At 45.0% G+C, this 23,117-nt stretch overlaps 1 protein-coding gene across 3 annotated transcripts; it reads right to left on the bottom strand.

The window, feature by feature from the left end:
- Positions 1–22,064, bottom strand: LOC147904448 (double-stranded RNA-binding protein 1-like). 3 transcript variants are annotated; one of them, XM_087395025.1, is made up of 5 exons: positions 21,831–22,064; positions 2,043–2,104; positions 1,442–1,705; positions 999–1,224; positions 1–874 (listed from the first exon to the last, which is right to left on the bottom strand). In XM_087395025.1, exons 3-5 carry the CDS (start codon positions 1,676–1,678, stop codon positions 576–578), a joined length of 762 nt encoding a protein of 253 aa, XP_087251151.1. In that variant the 5' UTR covers positions 1,679–1,705; positions 2,043–2,104; positions 21,831–22,064; the 3' UTR covers positions 1–575. The 3 variants fall into 3 exon arrangements, with proteins under 3 accessions (XP_087251151.1, XP_087251154.1, XP_087251147.1); XM_087395028.1 differs by lacking the exon at positions 2,043–2,104 and adding an exon at positions 1,823–2,006; XM_087395021.1 differs by lacking the exon at positions 2,043–2,104.
- Positions 22,065–23,117: the final 1,053 nt, after the last annotated feature.

Genomic DNA, 23,117 nt, shown 5'->3' with positions numbered 1-23,117 from the left:
GTAAACTTCTCACCTACTCTCTAGCACCATTCACAAATATGCACTTTTAGATTACAATAACATATTTTTCGCTCAATGAGAGCAAGCCTTTATCCCCTACTAACCTCTAGATGCCCATCAGTCCGATAAAAGTCACCCCAGAACTGGTGGTAAGCTTTCTGAAATCTAGAATGACCTCAAATTTCGAAAGTACATGAAACAGTGTCTGGAGTAGCAAAGCTAAACACCACACTAAAAACTAGTCTGGCTCTTGCCTCTGATATAAATTTCATTCAAATGGTTAAATTACTACTTATCACAGAAAGGACCCCAATTCATCAGTGATTTAGTTAACTTACATGCGAGCCTCATCCTTGGCAGGATGAGGCAGCTCTTTAGATGTGGGGTTCTTAATACTTGTACTGGTCAACTAGACAGAAGAAACAGTCTGAAACCAGGGGCTTTTCAGACAGTTCAATTAAAGGGTGCTAGAAATGGTAGATACATCAAGCTGTGCCAACTGAGATTTCATGCCAACAGATCTTGCATCTTGTTTAAAGGACTAATGCTAGTTTTCAGGATCTTCAAGTTTATAATTATTGCCCTTGCTGCACTTCATGCTGCTCTTTATCTCGACTGTTCATCTCCAACCCAGGTGTTGCTGTTACATCACCCAGGGGCATCGATCCTAGTACATTGAGCCCACAACCTGTGGAATCTTTCTCTGCATTAGCTATCTTCACCCTTTCAGTCTCTGTGGGAGCAGAATCTGGTGTTCTTCCCCTTTTCTTACTTCCAAGAGGTTCTAAGTGTCCATTATTTGAGACGGTCACATCTGCCATACCTTGTGCTTTAGCAGAGTTCTTCACAGACACCGCAATCTGCCCTTGGACACCTGGACAAGACAGTCAGCTCTATTAGACCTAACAGACAGAGCACCCTAATATATATCCAAATGCACACGAGCTAGACAGATTCAAATCTCCAAAAGTCAAAGAAAAGTTTAACAAGGTGCATACGGGATCCTGCATGGATGGCTAGCAGAGCTGCCCTAGCCGCCTTAACTTCCGCTCGTTTCTTGATTTTTTCTGTGGTTCCCTGGTAAAACTTCCCTTCAATCTCCACTGTGGATCTGAACATTGATGAATGTGCATCTCCGGTTTTTTGCGTGTGATAGATTGGCAACGGGAGACGCATTTTTTGTGCATATTCCTGGAGGATATTTTTGCAAAGCCCTGATTCCTCCTACAAAACCAAACTTGCACTGAGTTGAAGTAGCACTAATTCTTTGTCAAGCAAACAGCATCATCAAACACACCAATTTGGCAAAGAACAAAGTAGATTTTTCTGCCCTAAAACTACAGTTTCTCATTCTGCCCTTATCCTTGACTATACCAATTGCATTTTATTGTTTTGTGCAGCTTCAAGGCCAGTATAGTAGAAGGAGATAAATGAGCCTTACCACGGAATTAGGACAGACACTGGAACTCTTTGAACAAGCCTCGAGGGCAGCTTTAGCAGCTGCATGCTCTGCATTTTTTCGGGTTGTATATCCTGGGGCAGATTCATATTTAACATCCCCCACGGTCACAAACGCCTGGAACTGCAGATGATGTGTGGGTCCCTCCCTAGTAGATTCATACAATGGTGCAGAGAGACCAGCCTTTTGGCAAAACTCCTGCAACTGGCTTTTGTACATGGAGACTTTATCGGATCACACTGCACGCTGGTAACATGATACAGGCAACAAATTGAGCAGCAAGTAAAAAACAGACAAAACAAAACAAAACCCTTGCTCATAACTCGCCTTACATGTTTCACAGCCATGAATGATCAGACCTACCTTCCAAAACTTTTTGCCATGGTGATACATGAATATTCAGCAATATCCTATTCCAGGTTCTGGAAGAAACCTCACTACTCTCTATTCTACCGTTTATGGGAACTGATACAAAACTCTCATCAACTTGCAAAGCAGCTTCCAGTACAGCTCTACATTTTAAAAGTTACTGTAAAATTGACAGTCTCTGTAAACGCAACAGCTTTTGTGTTAGTCAACGTACAAGAAAGATGTAGGCCCATTCCCCTTGAAAGAATGCCTTGTTTCCAGTTTCCGTCCCGCATGCTATTGATAGATCAAATGTGTCATATATGAGTTCAGTACAGGGAAAAATAGTTTAGTTGGGCAAATTGAAAGCAATTACTAGCACCAAAAATCACTTCATTGGAAAAAGTAACCATAATACAACTCTGTGTGTGTGTGGCACGTGCATGTGTATAGATAGATATATACATGTTACACTATGAGGGCACCAGAAGCATTGCAAGGATCTTTGCCATCCTGTTTCTTGACTTCAAAAAGCCTATGATAGGGTGGCCTAGGGTTTCGTTCAAAGAGCCCGCAACAAAAACCTTGTCTGACTTTTGCAACAACTGTAACATAAATAGACCCTTCTAGCTTGCCCTAACGAAAGACTTGTGTACATACTAGTGTAGTTCACATGGAGTAATACATACAAGAATGGGTCTCTCTTCCCACCTCCAATTAGAGCATTTATCTTTTCTCACTTGCAAAACCTGCATGCTGATTGGGGATGAGACCAAGCAGCTTTATATGGTTCATAACCTACTTGTTGGCATCGATGATGATGCCCTTTGCTGTTTCTTACTGGCCATAAGCTGGCTGCACGCTCCAAGGTTTCTTTCATCCTTGCATTGTCAACTTGAAAAAATGTTGCTGCTGCTTGCATGTGCCCAGTGAATGTCTTCACTGCCACTGAGGGGCTGACGCCAGCCTAAGAGCTATTTGCCTACACTTCTCATATGACCATCCATAGGAAACCCAAAGATGGATCTCTTCAGTATCTAGGATGCAAGGTCATATTGAATGCAGTACTTGGCCACTGCTGTTGAAAGTAATGGCAAGAAGTTTCTTTATTTCATCCAACCAAAAGGCCTCTTTATTTTGTGGGTAGAATGATAGTAGCATTAACAAAACCGAGGCTCAATCAAAGCACCATGATATTCCTTGAAACTCTTGGGAGTCCAGGCATTATTGACCACAGATGTAAAGGAAAGACCTCCCAGACACACTCGTTTGTCAGGTTGTGACACCTGCATATCCAAATGAAATTAAGGAGATGGACAACAAGGATGTCACATCAATGAATGAAGAAAGCCTTTCCATTATGTTTTCATTTGAGTATCATTTCCTCTCACCCTAGTCTACCCTCTCTCTCTCTCTCTCTCTCTCTCAACACTTGTTTCTATCAACTATAAGTGAAACTGCACTCAAGCGCGGGTTAACTAGGCCTATACCTGGGTGTATCGTAGATCGCATACTTTGAGCACTAGAGGAGCTGTGGGCAACCCAATCTAGGGCTGTGTGCTGGCCGACCTGGTTGGCCAGCCAACAGCCAGCCCAGCCTTATATAAGGACAGGACACTACCCACTTGTAGCCCCCCTTTGCTGCTCCACCTCCTGGGATCAGCCCTCCTGCCAGACCTATTGCAGGTCCTGTATCTGCCCACAAACCTGTCTAGAGGCAGGCACCTTTCCCACTGCAGCACCCCGCCATGTGGCAGCCCTGTTGTAGCCTCAAGTCTGCTCCATCTGATACACCATCTGCTGGTTCTGTTGCAGGCCTCAATCCTGCCCACACACCTCACCAAATTGTGCCTCTGATCTAGGACTATCTTGCCTTGGTTTGCTGCCCATGTGGCAGCCCCCCCCTCTCTCTTTTCTGGGCATATGCCCTAGGTCTCCCTCCCCCATGCTCTCCTCATTTGAGCGCTTACAGATGGGGAGGCGACCTTTCCAACACCCCCTCTCACCGACACATCTCGGCCCAATGCCAACTCGTCGATGAAGTTGCCCCAGCATCTCCCATGATGAAACCCTCTAGAACAATCCAGTGTCGATTCCAGGTTCCTGGCTTTTCAAGTTTCAACTAGTGGCTACTGTTCCTCCAGGTCCTGTCCTACACAAGCAAACCATCCTAGTACACAAGTCCATCCAAGGTAGCACCAAATGGCACCACCACGCTCAGTAGTCACGTTCCCGCCTTCAAACTCTAGAAATCCTAATGCCACCATCTTCCAATTGTCCCCCTCATAATGAGTGAACAACGTGGAGTCTTCCAGGCACCATGCTCTCAGGGTCTATTTCAACCCATCCTTTGGCAAGGTCCGCAACAAAAGAACCATCTCGGGAAATGAAATCCCAAGAATATCTCCACATGGACCATGAAACCTAACTGAGTTATCAAGGAAGTACTCTTCTGGCTTCTGTACACCTTGTCCATAATCACCTTCTAGCACTCTACGCCCGAGATTTGAAGAAGCACCCACACTTCTCCTTCTGCGTTCGAAGAAAGCCCTTTCCTTTCAATCTCGCATTACCTAAGACATATCAAGAGCAAATTCTCTCCACAGCATGCTATAAAGGCACAAATTAATGACATCAGGTACATACCAGAAGGTCATACTGCATGTGTGCTTGCTCTGAAAGCAAACCATGTACCTCATGGAGGCACATACCAATGACTTATGTAATCCTATAATGCCCCCATTTGAATTACAGCATCCATCTGAACTTGAAACCCTAGGGCACTCCATGGAATTTACCCTCATGTTAGTATCAACAGCCATGCACCTGGAAGAGTCCAAGCACTCCTTGCTGTCCTTCACCTTCACAAAGGTCTCTGACTCCCCGTTGGTCCACATCTCAATGTCAGACATCTTCACTGTGACTTCTAGGCTGCATATCTGACCTTAGTAACACATGGAGATGAACCAAGAACAGTTCTTTGACTATCACATTAGTCGTTGCTTTTGTCTCACGATTTGAATCTAAGTTGGACTCCTCCTTGTTATTTTGATCCACCTTCTTCTTTCTGTAATCCTTCGCAAAATGGCCTGGCTTGTCACAGTAGAAAGCACTTCTTCTGCTGCTTCCTCTTCTTGGAAGTGTCCTTTCATCTCTAGAATCATCCTTCTTGGGCTTGCCACCGCTAGGCTTGCCCTGTCCTTTGCCGACTCTTGTCCTTTTCCAGCAACGCCTTATCGTCGTTGTGATAGCTATAGAGCTTTTCCCTAGCTTCTTCCCGTAGCAGTAATGGACCCAATTCCTCAAAGTCAAAGGTTTGGTCCTCTGTCTTGCTGTCACAGTCGTAACGAAGCTCTTGAAACTACGTGGTAGCAGAACCAAGTACCATCAAGGCCAACTTGCTTGAGTCTACCTTCTGACTGCTAAAGAGTCAAGATCCGAGATGTGTTATCTGTCTCATACAGATCCTTCAAAATGGTCCACGCCTCTACTGACCTATCAACCATCTAGATATGAGGAATCACCGAGTCTGCCGTCATCCCTATGATCAACGCCACGGCATGGGCATCTCTATCCTCCCACACTTCGAGTTCATCCCCATCTACAAGTATAAGTATCCTGCCCTGTCTACCCAACATATCCTCTGGCTTTGCCTCCGTTGCCGTTGTCAGTTTCCACAGTTTTCGAGCCACTAAATGACTCCAAATCTTCACCTTCTAGATAGGATAGTTGGTCCCATCCAGTTTCTCAGACTCTCCAAAGTTAGGGATGGTGAAAGAAGGAACTCAACTGGAGGGGAAGGAAGAGCAGTGGCTGAAGAGGCTTTTGCTTCCGAAATCGACATCTCTGCTGCTATACCACACAGCAAAATCGAAAAAACGCCACCGTCTTTAGACAAGAACTTTGTAGATACCTGGCTGAGAACCTGAGTCGCCCTCGTTCTCACGAGCACAATCCTCCAATCGTGGAAGTCGATTCACTAGAACCTCGAATCACTTGTTAGAAATCGACCAACAAAGGGTACACATAGTGGATGACTGGTAGCATAGCCCAGGATCTCACACTGTGTGTGGGGGTGGATGGGCGGGTGGATGGAATCACAAACTTCTTTACTTAATGTGCTTCACATAGATGTGTTGTGCAAACTAGCAAATAGACAGCGATCCAAGCTAGATATAGAATCCACCAAAAGAATATATTTCCGTCCAAAGCTATGGACACAAAACAAAAGCTAGATCCAGAGTCCCACCAGATGTGGTCCTCAGTTCTTACCAAAAGGTTTTTCCACTATCTGCTGGATACCTCTATATCTCCGAGCCCGGTGTGCTCCACCTCAAGCGTATGTAGACTCTCCGTCCAAAGATCTCAGCACCTGCCCTAGTAGACAGCCTAGGCTTCAGCCCCAAGTGAGCTTAGTCTGCAGCAACTCTGGCCCTGCTTTGACCTCTTGGATGTAGCCCCAAGGTGAGGCTTTTGCTGCTCCTTCTACTCCCTGATCTGCTGATCTGCTGGATGTGTAGAATGCCCCAAGGGGCTCCTTTTATAGGCCCCCAGTGGCCCCAAACTGACTGATCAGCAGGGCCCCTTATGGCCAACTGCTGGCCCTTCAACTGACCCCACTGGCTCTTTATGGTGCTGTGGGCAACCCAATCCAGGGCTATGTGCTAGCCAACCTGGTTGGCCAGCCGACCAGCCATCCCAGCCCTATATAAGGGCAGGGCACTTGTCCACTTGCAGCCCCCCTTTGCTGCTCCACCTGGCCTCCTGGGATCAGCCCTTCTGCCAGGCCTATTGCAGGCCCTGTATCTGCCCACAAACCTGTCTAGAGGCAGGCACCTTTACTGCTCCAGCACCCTGCCACGTGGCACCCTGTTGCAGGCCTCCATTTGATATGCTAATTCTGTTGCAGGCCTCAATCCTGCCCACACACCTCACCAAATTGCACCTCTGATCTGGGACTATCTCGCCTTTGTTTGCTGTGAGATGCTGCCCATGTGGCAGCCCCCCCCCTCTCTCTCTTTTCTGGGCATATGCCCTAGGTCTCCCTACCCCATGCTCTCCTCATTTGGGGGCTTGCAGATGGGGAGGTGACCTTTGCAATGGTGAAGGATATGGAAATGCAGCAGCTGCTCTCAGATATTTGGTGATATGTCATGCCAGTTACCTCCAAAGAGGTATGCGCCTAGCAGTAAGCCCATAAACAAGGCTCTATGCGATCTCTCTAAAGTGGAAGCGGGGAAAGTGGCAAGATAGATATTGGGAGTTGTTTGAGGAGAATTTCATTTCTCATAGCACTTCTCCCTTTGTCTACCCAGTGCTCCTAGTGAAAAAGACAGATGGTTCATACCACATGTGCATTGATTAGAAGTGTTATGTCCATGATTGGACTAGGCTTAACCAAAACCAAGGCCAGAATAACCTAGGACCTTGGACAAGATCTAAGATTAGAGCATGTTCTAACTCGACATTAGGAATAACCCTAGAGTTGTGACCAGAGCTAGCATGCGTGAGGTCTGGATCTTCTGGATAGAGCTAGCCTGCTAAAGGCGTAACATGGCTGAGCGAAACTTGGCAAAATGTGGCCACAAAGTAAAGTACTTTAGGGCATGCATGCTGAAGTATAGGCTCACAGCTAAAGTTTCTGTCTATAAGTACAGGACAGAGGCTTATTATCACCCAAGGAGTGTGGACCTGCTGCTCCTATGAGTATAGGGCAGGGGTTCATTATCACCCAAGGAGTGTGGACCTGCTAGCCTAGGAGCAGCAGGTATAGGAAAGGGCATGTGGTATGAGACGCATGTCTAGACTTCGAGGCTGGCTGATAGTCTAGACCTCAAGCTTGGGGATTGCTCAACATACTGAGCCTACAGCTACGAGGTGAATTGCTAGCTCCAACCCTTATTGGTTGTTTACGGGTGTAAAACGTATCATCTGACGATTGCGCCTGACAAGAAGAGTATGTGCTCCAAAATTGGGGCAATTCAAATCCAAATGGAAATCATCCTTCACACAACCCCTAGAGAGGAGATTACGCTTCAACATATCCCATTAAATTGGAATTTGGAGCCTTATTTCAAGAATTCACGACATTCTAGCATTCTGCCTGCGTCAACAATTGCGCCGAGCTGAAAGGGATTCTGACCTAAAATCATATCCAAATAATTGCAAATACAAAGATACTTGGTACAGCTGTTGTAGATGATATTGCGATTCAGATTACCCAATCAAAACCAAATTTGGAGCATCACTTCATTAGATCGTAGCAATCTCAGAATCCTGCCTGCATCAGCTTCCAGGGCCACCTAACAGGGCAAACCAGATCCGATTGCCAAATTATTTGGTTCTGTCCTTGTAGATGTGATTTCGATTCCACCGATCCATTGCTCCAAGAAATCGCAGCTGATCAAGGGTCCTGCCTGCACCAGAAATCCACGCCCAAATGCAGATCCAAACCAAGAATTTCACGACGATTTCTTAGGGCTTTGAATCAGGAAGACATTGCGATGCAGAATCTTCGACTAGACATCAATTTGGAGAATTACTCCCACCTAAGGCAACAATTTGTCACTTCTGTGCATGTCAGCAATCAGGGCCAAAATGCAGCTTCAAACCAAAATTTCCACCACGAAACCTTGGCGCTTATACTCCAAATAGCAAGGCAATCAGATTGATGTAGAAAATACTCAATTCTCACAACTTCAAAAATTGGGCCTATCTGCTAGTGGACATGTGGCATCCACTGATTGGAGCAACTTCCCACGACAGAATTTGGCTCAGAGGTGTGCCATACACTCAAGACCATATGCTCCAATTTCCCGTGAAAATGATGAAAACTTCCTGCAATTTCCCATAATTTTTTGCTTTGATAGCAATGCAACAAGACTGCCTCAGAGAGAGTGAGAGAGAAGGTTAAGTCAGGGGCTGGACTTACCACAGATGCTTGTGAGGGTCTGCACAAGGACAGGTAGAGTTAGACAATTCTTAAAATTCAGCTTGGAGCCAGAAGCCCTGGCTGTAGAAAAAGGAATAGTTTTTTTGATTATAGGATGTCTAAAATGAGCTCCAAAAAATATTTTGTATCAAATTGCACACAGTTTAAAGTACAAAGCTACTAAAGAGACTACTACCTAACCCTCTTCGTTATAGACATAGCCTATCCAATCAGTGCAATATACCAGTATATGACTGATCCCAAAGAAAGCCATTACTCAGGTATGTCAAAAAAAACTTGACTCATAGTTTGAGTCAAAAAGAAGCAATGATCTAACACTGTCAGGGTTTGCTAATAGTGATTAGCCACGATGCTCAAATGACAGAAGGTCTACTTCAGGATATTGCTTCAACTAGTAAGAAGCAAAGTGCTATTGCTTAATCCTCCATGGAAAAAATATATATGGCTTCCACTAATCCTCTAGTCGTGGAAGTCGATTCCCTAGAGTCTTCAATCAAGGTCATCCGTCAGCAAGGTCCCTGCCCTCCACACTTGTGAGCCTCCTATCTGGGCTCTGATACCATGTTAGAAATCAACCTACAGAGGGTACACATAGCGGAAGACTGATAGAATAGCCTAGAAGCTCACACAGTGTTTGGTGTGGGTGGAATCACAAACTTCTTTACTTAACGTGCTTCACATAGATGTGCAGAATAGTAAATAGACAATGCTCAGAAAAGATATAGGACCAACAAAATATTTCCGTCCAATGGACACAATACAACAGAGGCCCAAAGTCGCACCAAACCATGGTCCTTTGTACTCACCAAAAGAGGCTGTCCTACTACCTACGATACACTCCTAGATCCATCAGTCTACATGCTCCACCTCGAGCGTATGTAGACCTTAGTCTCCGTGTCTAATCTCTCCACCTTGCTGCCTAGGTGTAGGTGGGAAGCTTCCAGTGAGCTATGTCTGTAGCTCCGCAACCTTCTTTGTCCTCTTGGAAGTGAGCCCAAAGGGTGCTGAACTGCTGCTCCAAACTGCAGCCTCAAGTGGCTGCTCCATAGATATTGATATAAGGCCCCAAGGGGGTACTTTTATAGGTGATGGTGGTGAGAACCCCCCCCCAACCGACCCCACACAGCCCTATTTATGGGGCGGTGAGAACCCCCTTTGGGGCTGTGTGCTGGCCGACGAGCCAGCCCAGCCCTATTTAAGGGCAGGGCACTGTGCATTTGCAGCCGTCCTTGTATGCAGGGGCCCAGCCCTTGTATGTGCCCATACCTGCCCCGGTTGGTTGGCTCCAACCTGTTGGGGTAAAGGCACATTGCCACCCCTTTATTAAAGATAAGACATCTATGACTGTCATAGGGTAAAACCTAATCCTAATAAAACTAATGAGTTTGTGGTGTGGCTCATCACTTCACACCCGCACACTTGAGTCTTCTCTCTCTCACTCACTCTCTCCTCCTTTGCTCTTCTTCCTGTTTCCTTCCCTCTCAACTGGTATCAGAGCCTCCTCTCCCTCTACCCTAGCCTACCCACCCCCCTGCTTTTGCCTGGCAGTTGATGCTTTGTATGCCTTGAGGTAGTGTGGTGCCAGAGAGCACACATTTGCCTCATTTTCCGCAGTGTGGAGGTGACATTTTCTTGCAGGTCACATTTCTTGTGCAACACTCAGAGAACCTCAGTTGAGCCACGCTTGGCCAGGGCGCATCGAGTTTACTCAGTCCCTAACTATCCATCGTTGACAGTGCTCAAAAGGTTCCTCATTGAGTGTTTGTACGTTGGGATCTGTGTATGCCTTTTCTACACAGGGCAGTATTTGCATTACACTGTTGGTTGATTTTGTCAGAGAGATTTTCACATTGCATGCTACCTCAGTGTTGAGGTGTTCTTCACTTGGTTCAGGTGTTAGATCAAGGGGCTTTCGCCCAAATTTTGTTTGATAGCACTTGGGTTACCGACAGAGATCTTCAGATGCATTTTATCCCCTTGGCAGAAGGGTGATTGCTTGGGATTTATCCCATTTTCTGTTGCAGGTTTTGTGACAGGCTGAAGTGTCATTTTTTTTTTTGGGGTGTATGCCAAGTGGTTTATGCATATTAACTCAGTGCAATACCTCATCTGAGGTGGCAAAAGTGATCAGTACAGCCAGTACAGCAGTGTTTACAGCAGTGTTTGTGCTTTGTCAGCTGATTATGCACTGTTAAAGCACTTGTTGAGCAGCTGCAGCATACTGAAATTACTGTTTATGCCTATTTGAGCACGGTACAGTGTGTCAGAAGGTACAGTATTTGCAGGGACATTTACTGTTTTGCTGCAGATTTTCCTGACAGTAAAAAACAGCACTATTGCGAGTGCTCCTGGCTCTTGATAGAGCAGGTTTTTTCTGAGAAATCAGAATTTTTATTCAGTATTTTTTTTACTTCCAGGGAGTCAGATACTTTCCTTATCTGATATGGCATCAGGGGGAAGTGAATCTTCAATTCTGAACATAAAGAAACTGGAAGGAGCACACAATTATGCATTATGGGCAGAACAGTGCTTGAATGTACTTCTGTTAAAGAAGATTTCTAAGCCCATAAGGGTGAAGGGTGTCAAGCCATCTGACATGGCAGCTGATGACTGGGAAGAGCTTGATTTGTCCGCAAGGGCAGCTATCATGCTCACTATCTCTGACACTCTTGTGTTCAATGTTCAGGCTGAAAAGACCTCTTATGGCCTATGGCAAAGGCTAGAAGAGTTGTATGCCCAAAAGAGCTCAGCCAGTAAGGTTTATTGGTTGAAGAAGCTGGTTGATCTTCGCATGAAGGAAGGTACAGCTATGACCTCACACTTGAGTGAGTTCAATGCCATCTTTACACAGCTGATTGCACAGGGATTGAACCTTGATGAGGAGTTCAAGGCTACTTTCTTGCTGTGTACCCTCCCTGAGAGTTGGGACACTTTCAAGACCACCCTGTCAAATTCGAATGTCACTCTTATGTATGCTGATGTAGAGAGCTCTCTCCTTATGGAGGAGATGAGCAGGAAGAATAATGCGAGCAGCAAGTCTTCAAATGCCTTGCAGGTACAGGCTTGCAGGTACAGGATAGAGGCAGGACTCAGCAGAAGGGGAGATCTGCTAGTAAGTCCAAATCCCGCAGTCAGTCTCGTGGCAAAAAGGATATTGAATGCTTTTATTGTGGCAAGAAGGGACATGTGAAGTCTAAGTGCTTCAAGTTCATACGGGATCAGAAAGCCAAGAAGGCTGAAACAAAGGATGCAGGCAATGGAAGCAAAGGCAAAGGCAAGGCCAAGGTAGATGACTTGGATGCAGTGAATGTTGCAGCAGAGGACAGTGACAGTGACATACATGAGGTTTTATGCTCTTCTGCTGTAATAGCACATGCTTTGGTTATTGATGGCCATGACATGCACACCTGGCTCTTGGACTCAGGTGCTTCTTTTCATGTTACTCCTCATAGGGAGTGGTTTACTTCCTACACAGGTACTTATGGAGTTGTTCATCTTGGGAACAACTATGCATGTCAGATTGCAAGGATTGGCAGTATACAGATAGTATTCCCTGATGGATGCATATTTATGCTTGATGGTGTTCGCCATGTGCCGCAAATTAAGAAGAATCTGATTAGCACTGGCTTATTGGATGACAGTGGTTACCACACCACATTTGGGGATTCCAAATGGGTGATTACTGATGGCCAGGCTGTAGTGGCTGAGGGTTTTAAGAGTGATACCTTGTACCCTCTTTATGTTTCCAGTGTGGGTAATCATGTTGTTGCCATAACCGAGCTGCCAAAGGTTTCATTGTGGCATAGCCGGTCACATGTCTGTTAAAGGAATGCAAGAACTGTCACGTTTGGGTTATCTGCCGTCTCTTTCTTTTTCAGATTTGCCTACTTGTGATCATTGCATATTTGGCAAGCATTCTGTGACTCCTCATAAGAGGAGAACTCCCCAAAATAGAGCACCGCTTGATCTAGTGCACACTGATTTGTGTGAGATGCCACAGTTATCACTAGGGGGTGCAAAATATTTTATTACTTTCATTGATGATGCCACACGCAAAGTGTGGGTCTATTTCTTGAAGCATAAGGGTGATGCCTTAGTTGCTTTCAAGAAGTTTGTCGCTCAGGTTGAGAATCGGACAGGTCGTAGGCTGAAATGCCTCAGATCCGATAATGGGGGTGAGTATGTGTCACATGCTTTTGTGCAGTTTTGCGAAGCTAAGGGCATCAAACAGGAACTCACAGCCCCTCATAATGCATCTCAAAATGGTGCAAGTGAGCGGATGAATCGAACTATTCAGGAGAAGGTTCGATGTATGTTGTCTTATGCTGCATTACCCCATGGCTTTTGGGCAGAAGCCGTGCAAACAGCAGTTCACATTATTAACAGGTCGCCAAAGAAGGCTTTGGAGTTGAAAGTGCCAGAGGAGGTGTGGTCTCGCAAGCCACCTTCATATAAGCACTTACGTGTATTTGGCTGCGAGTGCTTTGCTCATGTACGCAAAGAACTGCGCACCAAACTGGAGCCAAAGTCTATCAGATGAATCTTTATGGGTTATGGTGACGAAGGTGAAATGGGGTATAGGTTATGGGATCCCGTTAAACGGAAGATTATACGCAGCAATGATGTCATCTTTAAAGAGGACAGTGTACACAAGGAACCCGTGCAACCTGTGGAATACAGGAGGGTTATTTATGATGATGTTGGACAGCAAAGAATGCCCATTTATATGCAGCAGCAGGCTGCTGCAGATAACCCTGTTCAAGAGGGTATACAGGCTGAAAATCAGCCATATAATTTTGCCAATGATGCACCACTGGATATGCCAGCAGATGGGGCTGTAGAACAGCCAGATATGGTGGTACAGCCACCCGTCATGCATGACGAACAGGCTGGACAGCAGCCTAATCCGGAACATTTTGTTAGGAGGAGCACCCGTGTACAACGGCCTCCTGCCAGGTTTGTTCCAGGAGCCAATAATGTGGCTGATTTTATCATGCTGACAGATTGTGGTGAGCCTTCCAGTTTCAAGGAAGCTATGGGAAGAACAGAGAAAAAGAAGTGGGAGAAAGCCATGCAGTCAGAAATGGACTCCCTACTTCAAAATGATACATGGGACTTGGTGCAGCTACCTGCAGGCAGAAAGGTTTTGCCATGCAAGTGGGTTTACAAAGTCAAAGTGGATTCGAATGCTTTACCGAGGTGTAAGGCCAGATTGGTTGCCAAGGGATTTAAGCAGGAGAAGGGCATTGACTTTGATGAGATCTTTTCCCCTGTAGTCAAGATGACTACTTTGAGAGCAGTGTTAGCTCTTGTTGCTCATGACGACATGGATTTATGTCAGATGGATGTGAAGACAGCCTTTCTTCACGGAGATCTCCATGATGAGATCTATATGAGTCAGCCAGAGGGATATGCTGTTAAAGGGAAAGAGCAGCTTGTGTGTAAGCTCAAGAGGAGCTTGTATGGACTCAAGCAGGCGCCAAGAGAATGGTACAAGAAGTTTGATGCCTTCATGCAGTCCCAAGGGTATCATAGGTGTGAGACCGATCATTGCTTATGGCAGTTTGATGCTACTCATTCTATATGTGGATGACATGCTTATTGCCAGTAAATCTCAGCATGAGATTAGTGCTTTGAAGAAACAACTGCATAAGTCTTTTGACATGAAAGACTTGGGTGATGCAAATCATATTCTTGGCATGCGGATTACTCGTGACAGGTCCAAGGGACTTTTGTTTCTGTCACAAAAGGAGTACATTGATAAAGTACTGCAGAGGTTTAAAATGGAGGGGGGGAAGTCTATTAGCACCCCGTTGCCTCCACATTTAAAACTCAGCAGTAAGGACAGCCCCAGATCAGATGATGATAAGGCTGAAATGGCCAAGGTTCCGTATGCATCTGCAGTTGGATCTTTGATGTATGCCATGGTTGCCACTCGTCCGGATATTGCTTTTGCGGTGGGAGTCATCAGCAGGTATATGGCAAATCCAGGCAAGCGGCACTGGGAAGCAGTGAAAGGTGTCTTGAGGTATCTCAAGGGTACCAAAGACTTGTGCATATGCTATGGTAGGCAGGATGCATTGGTGCATGGTTTTACAGACTCAGACTATGCAGGGAATGCAGATAACCAGAAGTTTACTACCGGTTATATTTTCACATTTGCAGGAGGTGCTATATCATGGGTGTCTCGGTTGCAGAAATGCATTGCACTGTCAACTACTGAAGCTGAATATGTTGCAGCCACTGAGGCTTGCAAGGAAGCAATATGGCTTACTCGGCTGGTGGGAGACTTGGGCATTACAGGAGATATGCCAGTTTTGCATTGTGATAGTCAGAGTGCTATCATGTTGGCAAAGAATCCGGTCTTTCATCAGAAGACCAAGCACATAGATGTGAAATATCATTTCATCAGGGAGGTACTGGAAGGTGCATACTGATGATAATCCTGCAGATTTGCTCACTAAGAGCTTGCCTACTGAGCGGTTTGCACATTGCCGCCACATCATGGGATTAGGTTGAGACCATTCTTATTTTATGGTCTTGTATACAGTAACTGTATATTGCTGTAATTTTTATTCTTTTCTCCCCTTTAGGCACATTGGCCTTTAGGTGGGAGGTTGTTGGGGTAAAGGCACATTGCCACCCCTTTATTAAAGATAAGACATCTATGACTGTCTTAAGACAGTCATAGGGTAAAACCTAATCCTAATAAAACTAATGAGTTTGTGGTGTGGCTCATCACTTCACACCCGCACACTTGAGTCTTCTCTCTCTCACTCACTCTCTCCTCCTTTGCTCTTCTTCCTGTTTCCTTCCCTCTCACAACCAGCCCTAACCAGGCCTGTCCCCTTCAAAGCTTTTCCCGCCATAACTGTGCCTGCTCTTAGGCCTCCTGTAGGCCTTGTACTTGCTCATAGACCTCCCCATTCGCTGCGCCTCTCCTTGCCATGTTCCAAGCCTGAGGCAGGCCATGAACCTGCCCTCATACCTTGGGATGAACCCTCTGTTTGCTGTGAGGTGCTGCCCATGTGACAGCCCCCTTTCTCTCTCTTCTCTGGGCAAATCTAGCCCTAGGTCCCCCTCCCCCATGCTCTCCTCATTTGGGGGCTTACAAATGGGGAGGTGACCTTTCCAACAAGGTAGCGATTAGTCGCAGGTTACTTTGAGCTTCCAGCGCAAAATTGAAGTCAAATTGCCCAACACAAGCAGACAACAGCACTATGTCGTGCTTTGAATTGACCATTCCCAAGAAACAACCATCCTCTACCTCTCCGCGACCACCCATTTATGATTTCTGACGCCCCCCCTTCATGCTAATGCCCGCACGCCACCGCTCTCTCCACCTCGCCCGTTGCCTTGCAATCCTTAGACCTAAGTTTTGATTAATTCCTAGGCTCATTTAACTGCAAGTTAGGTTTGGGTTAGGTTAGCACGTTGAGCTAGGTTAGCAGATCTAATTTAGGTTTAGTTAGTTAGGTCTAGTTAGCTTGGATTAGGTTAGTTAGGTTGGATTCATTTAACTAGGGTTAGTTTAATTTGTAGGATGGTTAGGTTAGACTAATCCAACGTCTTAGCAGTCTTAGGTTAGTGTACTAACTATCCTAGGTGACCCTAGCACCCCCCCCAAAAAGGGAGAAAAGAGACCCTTTTCATAGCCCTTTTTCAGGGCCTTTAACAGCCCCATTGGGCTCCATTTTGAAGCCCTTTCATCAGTCTTTCTCTCGAGCCGCTCTATCGATAGTTTGGTGAGCCGTATCAGTCAGATTGGAACCATCTTGTAGGGACCTAGCATAGTGTATTGCAACCCACCTTCTTCCGAGCCTCTCCATCACATTTCAAGCTGTGAGACAGGCAGGCATTGAGCACAAGTGCATGCATTTAGAGCAGTGGAAGAGCAACAAAGCTTTATACACACCATGGGACATTCAAATGCCTATAGAGGGAATATGGGGCAACATGCCTCCAGTTTTGAGCTGCATGCAAAAAGCTTAGGGAAGCTTCAACATGAGGAAGATTCATAGCCCAATGGAGTCCTTTTGATTACCATCCACAATCTGTTGTACCCCATTACATTGGATGTGTTGCATCAAATATTTTCTTCTTTTGGGCCTATTGAGAAGATTGAAGATTTCAGGTGGTCTCCAAGCTGAAATACACTTTGCATCATGGGCCAGTGCATTGCAAGCCCAAAAGCAGCCACTTGTTGTTAAAAGTATGATGCCTAGAGGAGTTATAAGAAAGGCTAAGCACAAAGACGCCCAACATCTAAGGAGAATGCACTTAGAACAATGCGGTAATGCATTTAATGCAGCCCAGCCATGCTACGCCTCTCGAAAGTACACAGGCAAATCATGCTTCAAAGCCATTAAAGATGCCCATGTATGTAGGACAAAAATCTAGTTATTTGCACATGATTACAGCTACAATTATAAAACGGTTTTGTGGGGTAAGCTACATGATGGAAACAAATATGGACAGCAAGAGAAAGAGGGTTATTATATCAGTTTGCAGGACCAATACATTGCTCCAAATGATGCCGTAGCAGTTTAGCACCCTAAGAGAAGAAATACCTATATGCAGAGTGATGGAACAAGCCTACATAACAGTGAAAATGAAGCAGGCCTGATGGGTGAAAAGATAAATGATGAGAAAATATATGATAGAAATCAAGATGGAGATGTTTACCAGCAAGGTAAGGATTTGGATGCGCTTACACTTGATACATTTAGGCATGCAAACTTTGAGGAGAAAGTCTCCGAGTATTGAGCATTGTATGGTCTCCATAAAGAAAGAAAATATAGAACACCACACAGATGATAGCAAAGGATGTCAAAGTAAACTCACACACAATGACGAGGAGCAGCTTGTGCAGAAAGACAAGATATGCATGACAATTATAATTCGGAAGCTGCATCACCACACATACAAGAGCATGAAAGTGGGGAATTCGCCTACACCTTTAACTTAACTAATGCCCTTCACTACTGCTCACTAGGTGAGTATACTTGGGATTTTTGACTTCTACACTTAGCAGCTATAATGAGAACAATGGCATTTACATAGGAGTGCTGTAAATGCAAGGGCAGAACTTCAGAAGGGTGTCTTCACCCTGCGTACAGCATGTGATAAATATTGCTGCCATGTATTGTTGGCACTTGCAAAAGCAAAGTCATGTGCACATGAGGAGACTGAACAAAACTATGATGGTGATGTCAGGACTATTATTTATAGTTCATCAAGGTTGATTACTAGTAACATGAAGATTTCTGTAGTAGAAATTCAGAAATATGTAAACAAGCTATTTGTCCAGCAAGTTGCAGACAAAAGCCAGCAAGACAAGCCCCAACATTCAGTTGTTATGATTGCGATCCTAATGCAGTGTGATGTTGAGGTTTTTGGGCCACAAGTTTTGGCATACCAATCATCAGGGCATTATGCTTCTTTATACTGCATGCAGTTATTCCAGCTTGTCAACAATGAAGGTCCATGGAAGTTGGTATCACAGGGAGACCACCCACATGTTTGCCAATTCCTTCATGGCCACATGCAAAAGGCTATCATAGATGGGGATCATGCAGTTGAAATGAATGGGTGCCTAATATACAAACTTTCAAGCCCAGACGGAAATGGGTCTATTGCACTTTCAGATTTTAGCATTATGGCTATGAAACTGAAATTTTTGATGCAAGTATTTTCAGTAGTGCATTACACAGCCTTGCGTGCATGCCTCTATTTCAGTCCATTCCCAATGAGGATTTATGGAATTTATTTGTCAGCTGACTGCAAACCCTGCAATGATATCAATGTTGGGAATTGTGGCTTGTATGGAGAGCTTAAACAGAGGCAGCTCTGCAAAAGAACTTACTGAGCTTGAAGGAGCCACTTGGAAAGGAGCTACATGCAACTTGCCGGTGTTGTGTGGGAAAAAGGCTAGAAGCATGCAGCCAATGAATGGTAATTTTCTTACAGATTTTTTTGCAGCATATCTTGAATATGTATGCAGGTTCATGCCTCACCTTCAAGAAAGTAGGGGTACTCATCAGAGTACTTGATTGGATCTTGGTTAGTGGTATTTGAGGATTATGGCCGAGATGACTTGCTCAATGGTGCTCAGCTTCAGTCCATATGTTATGTGTACTCAAGACTATGGGTCAGCACATGCACTTTGGGTTGCACGTATACACCTAGATGAATCCAGGAACATTCCCAAACTCATCCTCTAAAAACACAACATAGTGCAGTTTCAATCTCATGATAGTCACTCATAAGGTTGAAAATCATAAACTCCATCAAGCATAGCAGGGACTAGCTACTATGACATTCCCACTGACGTCATCAGCGCCCAACAATGGGTGTAGACCATAGTATAAAAATATGCTCTCACACATACAAATCCACACACACACGCAAACTTGAGCACCCATTTATTCGTACTGAGTTTCTGTCAGCACTCTGGAGGTGAAGGGCAGACTCAGCCCCACAAAGGCTAGCACCTTGGGTTGCACGTGGCTGATATCTTTTGGGGGATGTACATGTTTCCTTACTACAAGAGTAACATGGACAGCTAACCCTTTTCAGCCTGAAGCAAATGGAGGTCAAACAGGATCTGGCATTTGCCTGTTTCATCCAATGCCCCCTCCTTGTTCTACCAAAACAGGTTCAAACAATGTGTTTGATTATTTTATTGTCAGGGGACTGGACGATAGATTATGGGACCATGCTTGCATAACTCCTAGCAGGCCTGATTTGTCTCTCTCAGATTATTTGGCTGTTCGGAGGCTAGATGCACCTTGTTTCAACAAGGACATCATCCTTGGAAGACATCCCAAAGACATGTATGCTAGCATCCAAGTATTGTCTCACACGAGATCTTTTAGGGATCACATGATGTGACAAGCCCCCACATACATCCATCATGGAGGAAGGGGATGGTTGCCACATGGCACTTTTCTATTGGTCTATCTCTTGTGGCCGTGCCACGTGTCACATGGACATTCACCTCACTCTAGGGCATCTAGTGCATGAGTGGTGCATTCTGATTGGAGACATTGTGTCAATCTGCCACATAGGATGGGACTGAAGCTCTGGCTTCTATGAGAAGCCATCGGGAAGCTTCTCCCTCCTCACCTCCACACATTCTAAGTTGGTTTGCTATATTTGGGGTTCATTATGTATTTTCAGTTGTATACTTTTCATTGTAGCCAGTGTTGGCATTTCAATTCATGTGTGTGCATCTATTCCTACCTGTGTGTGGAGGCACTGTCATCTATCAAATCTCCCATTTCCTGTTTTCTTTCAGATCCCGAACCTAAATCATTAAAGAAATTGAAGCTGCATCATTCAGTAGGAAAAGAGGGATGGAATCAATCTAACCTCTCAACCTATATGTGGAATAGGAACAGCTCAGTCTCACTCACTTGATGATGCAGACCACGGAACCTCACTCAACAAATAGAGTATAGACAGCATATACAAGAGAGAGAATATGAGAGAGAACTTAGATGTATTCCTCCACCAAACCTTGGGCAAACCTAGCTCAGGGTGAGCACAAGATATCCAGCAAGGGGCTGACCTTGGAAGTCTCCTACAAGTCTCTTCCTGCTACACGCTGCCTCTTGAAGGCTTCAACCGTTGCTGTGGCTGATGCCAAATGATGGGGGCAAGAAGCCCCTTTTATAGGGGGCTGGAAGGGCTGCTACTGGCCTACTTTTCTGGTTGGTCCAGGGCTAGCAGGCCGACCTGCTAGTCAGTCCTTCCTGGCTCCATAAACGCTCCCCTGGGCAGCCTATATTAAGGGCTGCCAGGGGGCTCAGTAGGGTTTACTGCCCTGCTGGTATGGCCTCCCTCCAGCCTCTGTTTGCTGCTGGTATGCAGCCCAAAACTGTCCCCTTCCCCTCACAATCATATGCCCCTTTGTCCCCACAAATCAGATGGGTGCATTGATATCTAACAGAAATGGCTAAACTCTTCAATCCCACTAAAACAACTATTTCCACCAAAGGCCTTGTTCAATTCCCTTCTGACAAATTCAGCCCATCCTTTCTATTCCACACAAGCAGATTGCCACTGCAAGTATGATGATGTCATTTGCAGAAAGCTATAGAAACGCGTGCATCTCCTGATCAATTAAAATCATCCTTTTTCTTCTTTGCAAGGAATCGAAGTACGGCTCTGGAAAATGAAGTTTAGTCATTGCAGATACATGGTTTTCTCAGCAGTGAGCTAGAGATAGACATAAAGCCACTAATCTCCCAAATGATATAAACTGCGCACTAAAAGTCAAAAAAATAGCTGAATTCCCTTATCTTGACATTAAACAAAAGAAAACAAGAGGACACAATTTGTGTGCTCGACAGCACTGCCCCATTATCTATGATCTATAATGAATCGTGGAAGCTTGGAAATTATCTATGACCTATAATGAACGGTGGAAGCTTGGAAATTATACATGATCTAATAGGGGGGCTATGAGGACGAGATAAAGTGGAGGAAGGTGCACGAGGAAGGTTGCATGCCACAACTTCCAGAAAACTTGAGACTCACTAGGTACATGGCTAACAAGTGTTGCATAACCCAATTTCAAAGGCAATTGAAACGATGCTATAGCCTGCCCCTTTTAGGGGCAGTGCTAATAAACGGAAGGACCCACAAATGCAAGTTGAGAAAAAACTTATGAGCAGCCTTTCTGAAGAGAACGAATATGTTTGGACTTGTTTAAAGCATCCCCTAAAAGGTGGTCTGTGCAGGCCGTCCTGCTAGTCTGAAAAACATGGATACACGAGTGCTCAACCAGCTCAAGAAACCATTTCCAAACAGTTCTTGCTAGGCACATCTACGTGATGTGAGCCAACCGTACATAATGGATTCAAAGTTTTCCCATATCTGGAATTTCCACCCAAGATTGATACCGTTCATGCAGCAGTTCTCTGAGCAGGGACCTTTAGAGTAACACGACTACTTTCGCACATTTAGAGCGTAAATGCAGGGCACTAACGGCTTAACTAGCTCTCAATTCCTGGTCAAAACTCTGTTAAACAACGATCAATCTGACACGTAAAACTATCAACGTACCAGCCACGAGGAAATTCGTTGCACCTAGAAATGTGGAGTTGGGCAGGAGTAAATGTCCGACCGAAATTTCGCAATCACGGCAATTGGGAGCAAGGAGGTTATGGAGTGGGCTAGTATATGAGAGTGAGATTGTAAAAGTACTTGAGGGGATCCTTGGAAGCCGGTACTAGCTCCATGAATACACTCCCCTCCATGGTGCATTGAATGCATTTGGATGTGGGCCGGCAATCTTGCCCGTCCATGAGCTGTGGACGGTGCCAACAGTGCCCAAGTCTTTAACACCCTAATCAAGAGCGGGATTAGGCGCAAGAGTGAGATGGTTGTATTGCATGCATGTCTTAATAGTCTTTGGTTACCTGCAAGAGAGCGGGATTAGGCGCAAGAGCAAGATGGTTGTATTGCATGCGTGTCTTGATAGTCTTTGGTTACCCTCCAAGGCTTTGGCCTAGTGGTTTGAGTGTTGGGCTGCCAACTCTCAGGTCATGGGTTCAAGTCTTGGTGGCTGAGGCATGGAGTCCTAGCTTGTGGCTGGGTGCGTGTGTGTGGTGTGTGTGAGTGCCACAACTATGGACCCATTGCCCACCGGTCCAGGGCGGGGTGCCCCTCAATAGGACCACAGATGCGTGAGTTCGGTGTGGGTGTATTCAAAAAAAAAAAAAGTCTTCCAAAAATTATGTGACGACGACGATTGAATAAGGCGAGAATCCACTCAACTTTTGCCATCCCGCTCTCTTGCATGTAACCTCTAAAACAAACCATACAAAAAAATTTATTTAATAATTCTTTCCTTTCATTGTTTTGTCTCCTTTTTGCATCCAAGTGCACATTTTCTTGATATCTCTAACACAAGCATACACATGCCTCATATGGAGTTACCAAGGGATGAATGATTTGACTTGTATGATATATGACAGACATAGCTCATAACTAGGATTGAACTTGTCCAAATTGATGACAATACTAAAGCATAGGTACACTAGGATTATATACTGCATTGCAATGAATAAATAAAATATTGTATCTTGAAATTTACTAAAGAATTCTTCAAAGGAATTTTAAGGGACAGAAAACAATGGGACAAGTTTCATCTCTCTCTCTCTCTCTCTCCTTGCTCCACAAGAAGGGAAGGGGCTATGGGAAGGGATGAGGAGGTAGCATAGAGCATGTTGAAGGGACAAGGGAGATCATATGTGTAGCAACCTATTTTTTTCTTGGTTCTGTCTTGTGTGGGTAACCATCTATATGTGTTTTCTGAACTTTTTTTTTATATTTCCACCTCAACTCAGG

The sequence above is a fragment of the Dipteris shenzhenensis genome, chromosome 2, assembly GCF_047967505.1.
Source record: "Dipteris shenzhenensis isolate YYH24624 ecotype China chromosome 2, Dip_SZ_1.0, whole genome shotgun sequence".
Lineage (NCBI taxonomy): Eukaryota > Viridiplantae > Streptophyta > Polypodiopsida > Gleicheniales > Dipteridaceae > Dipteris > Dipteris shenzhenensis.
This window is presented reverse-complemented; position numbering and strand designations above follow the sequence as displayed.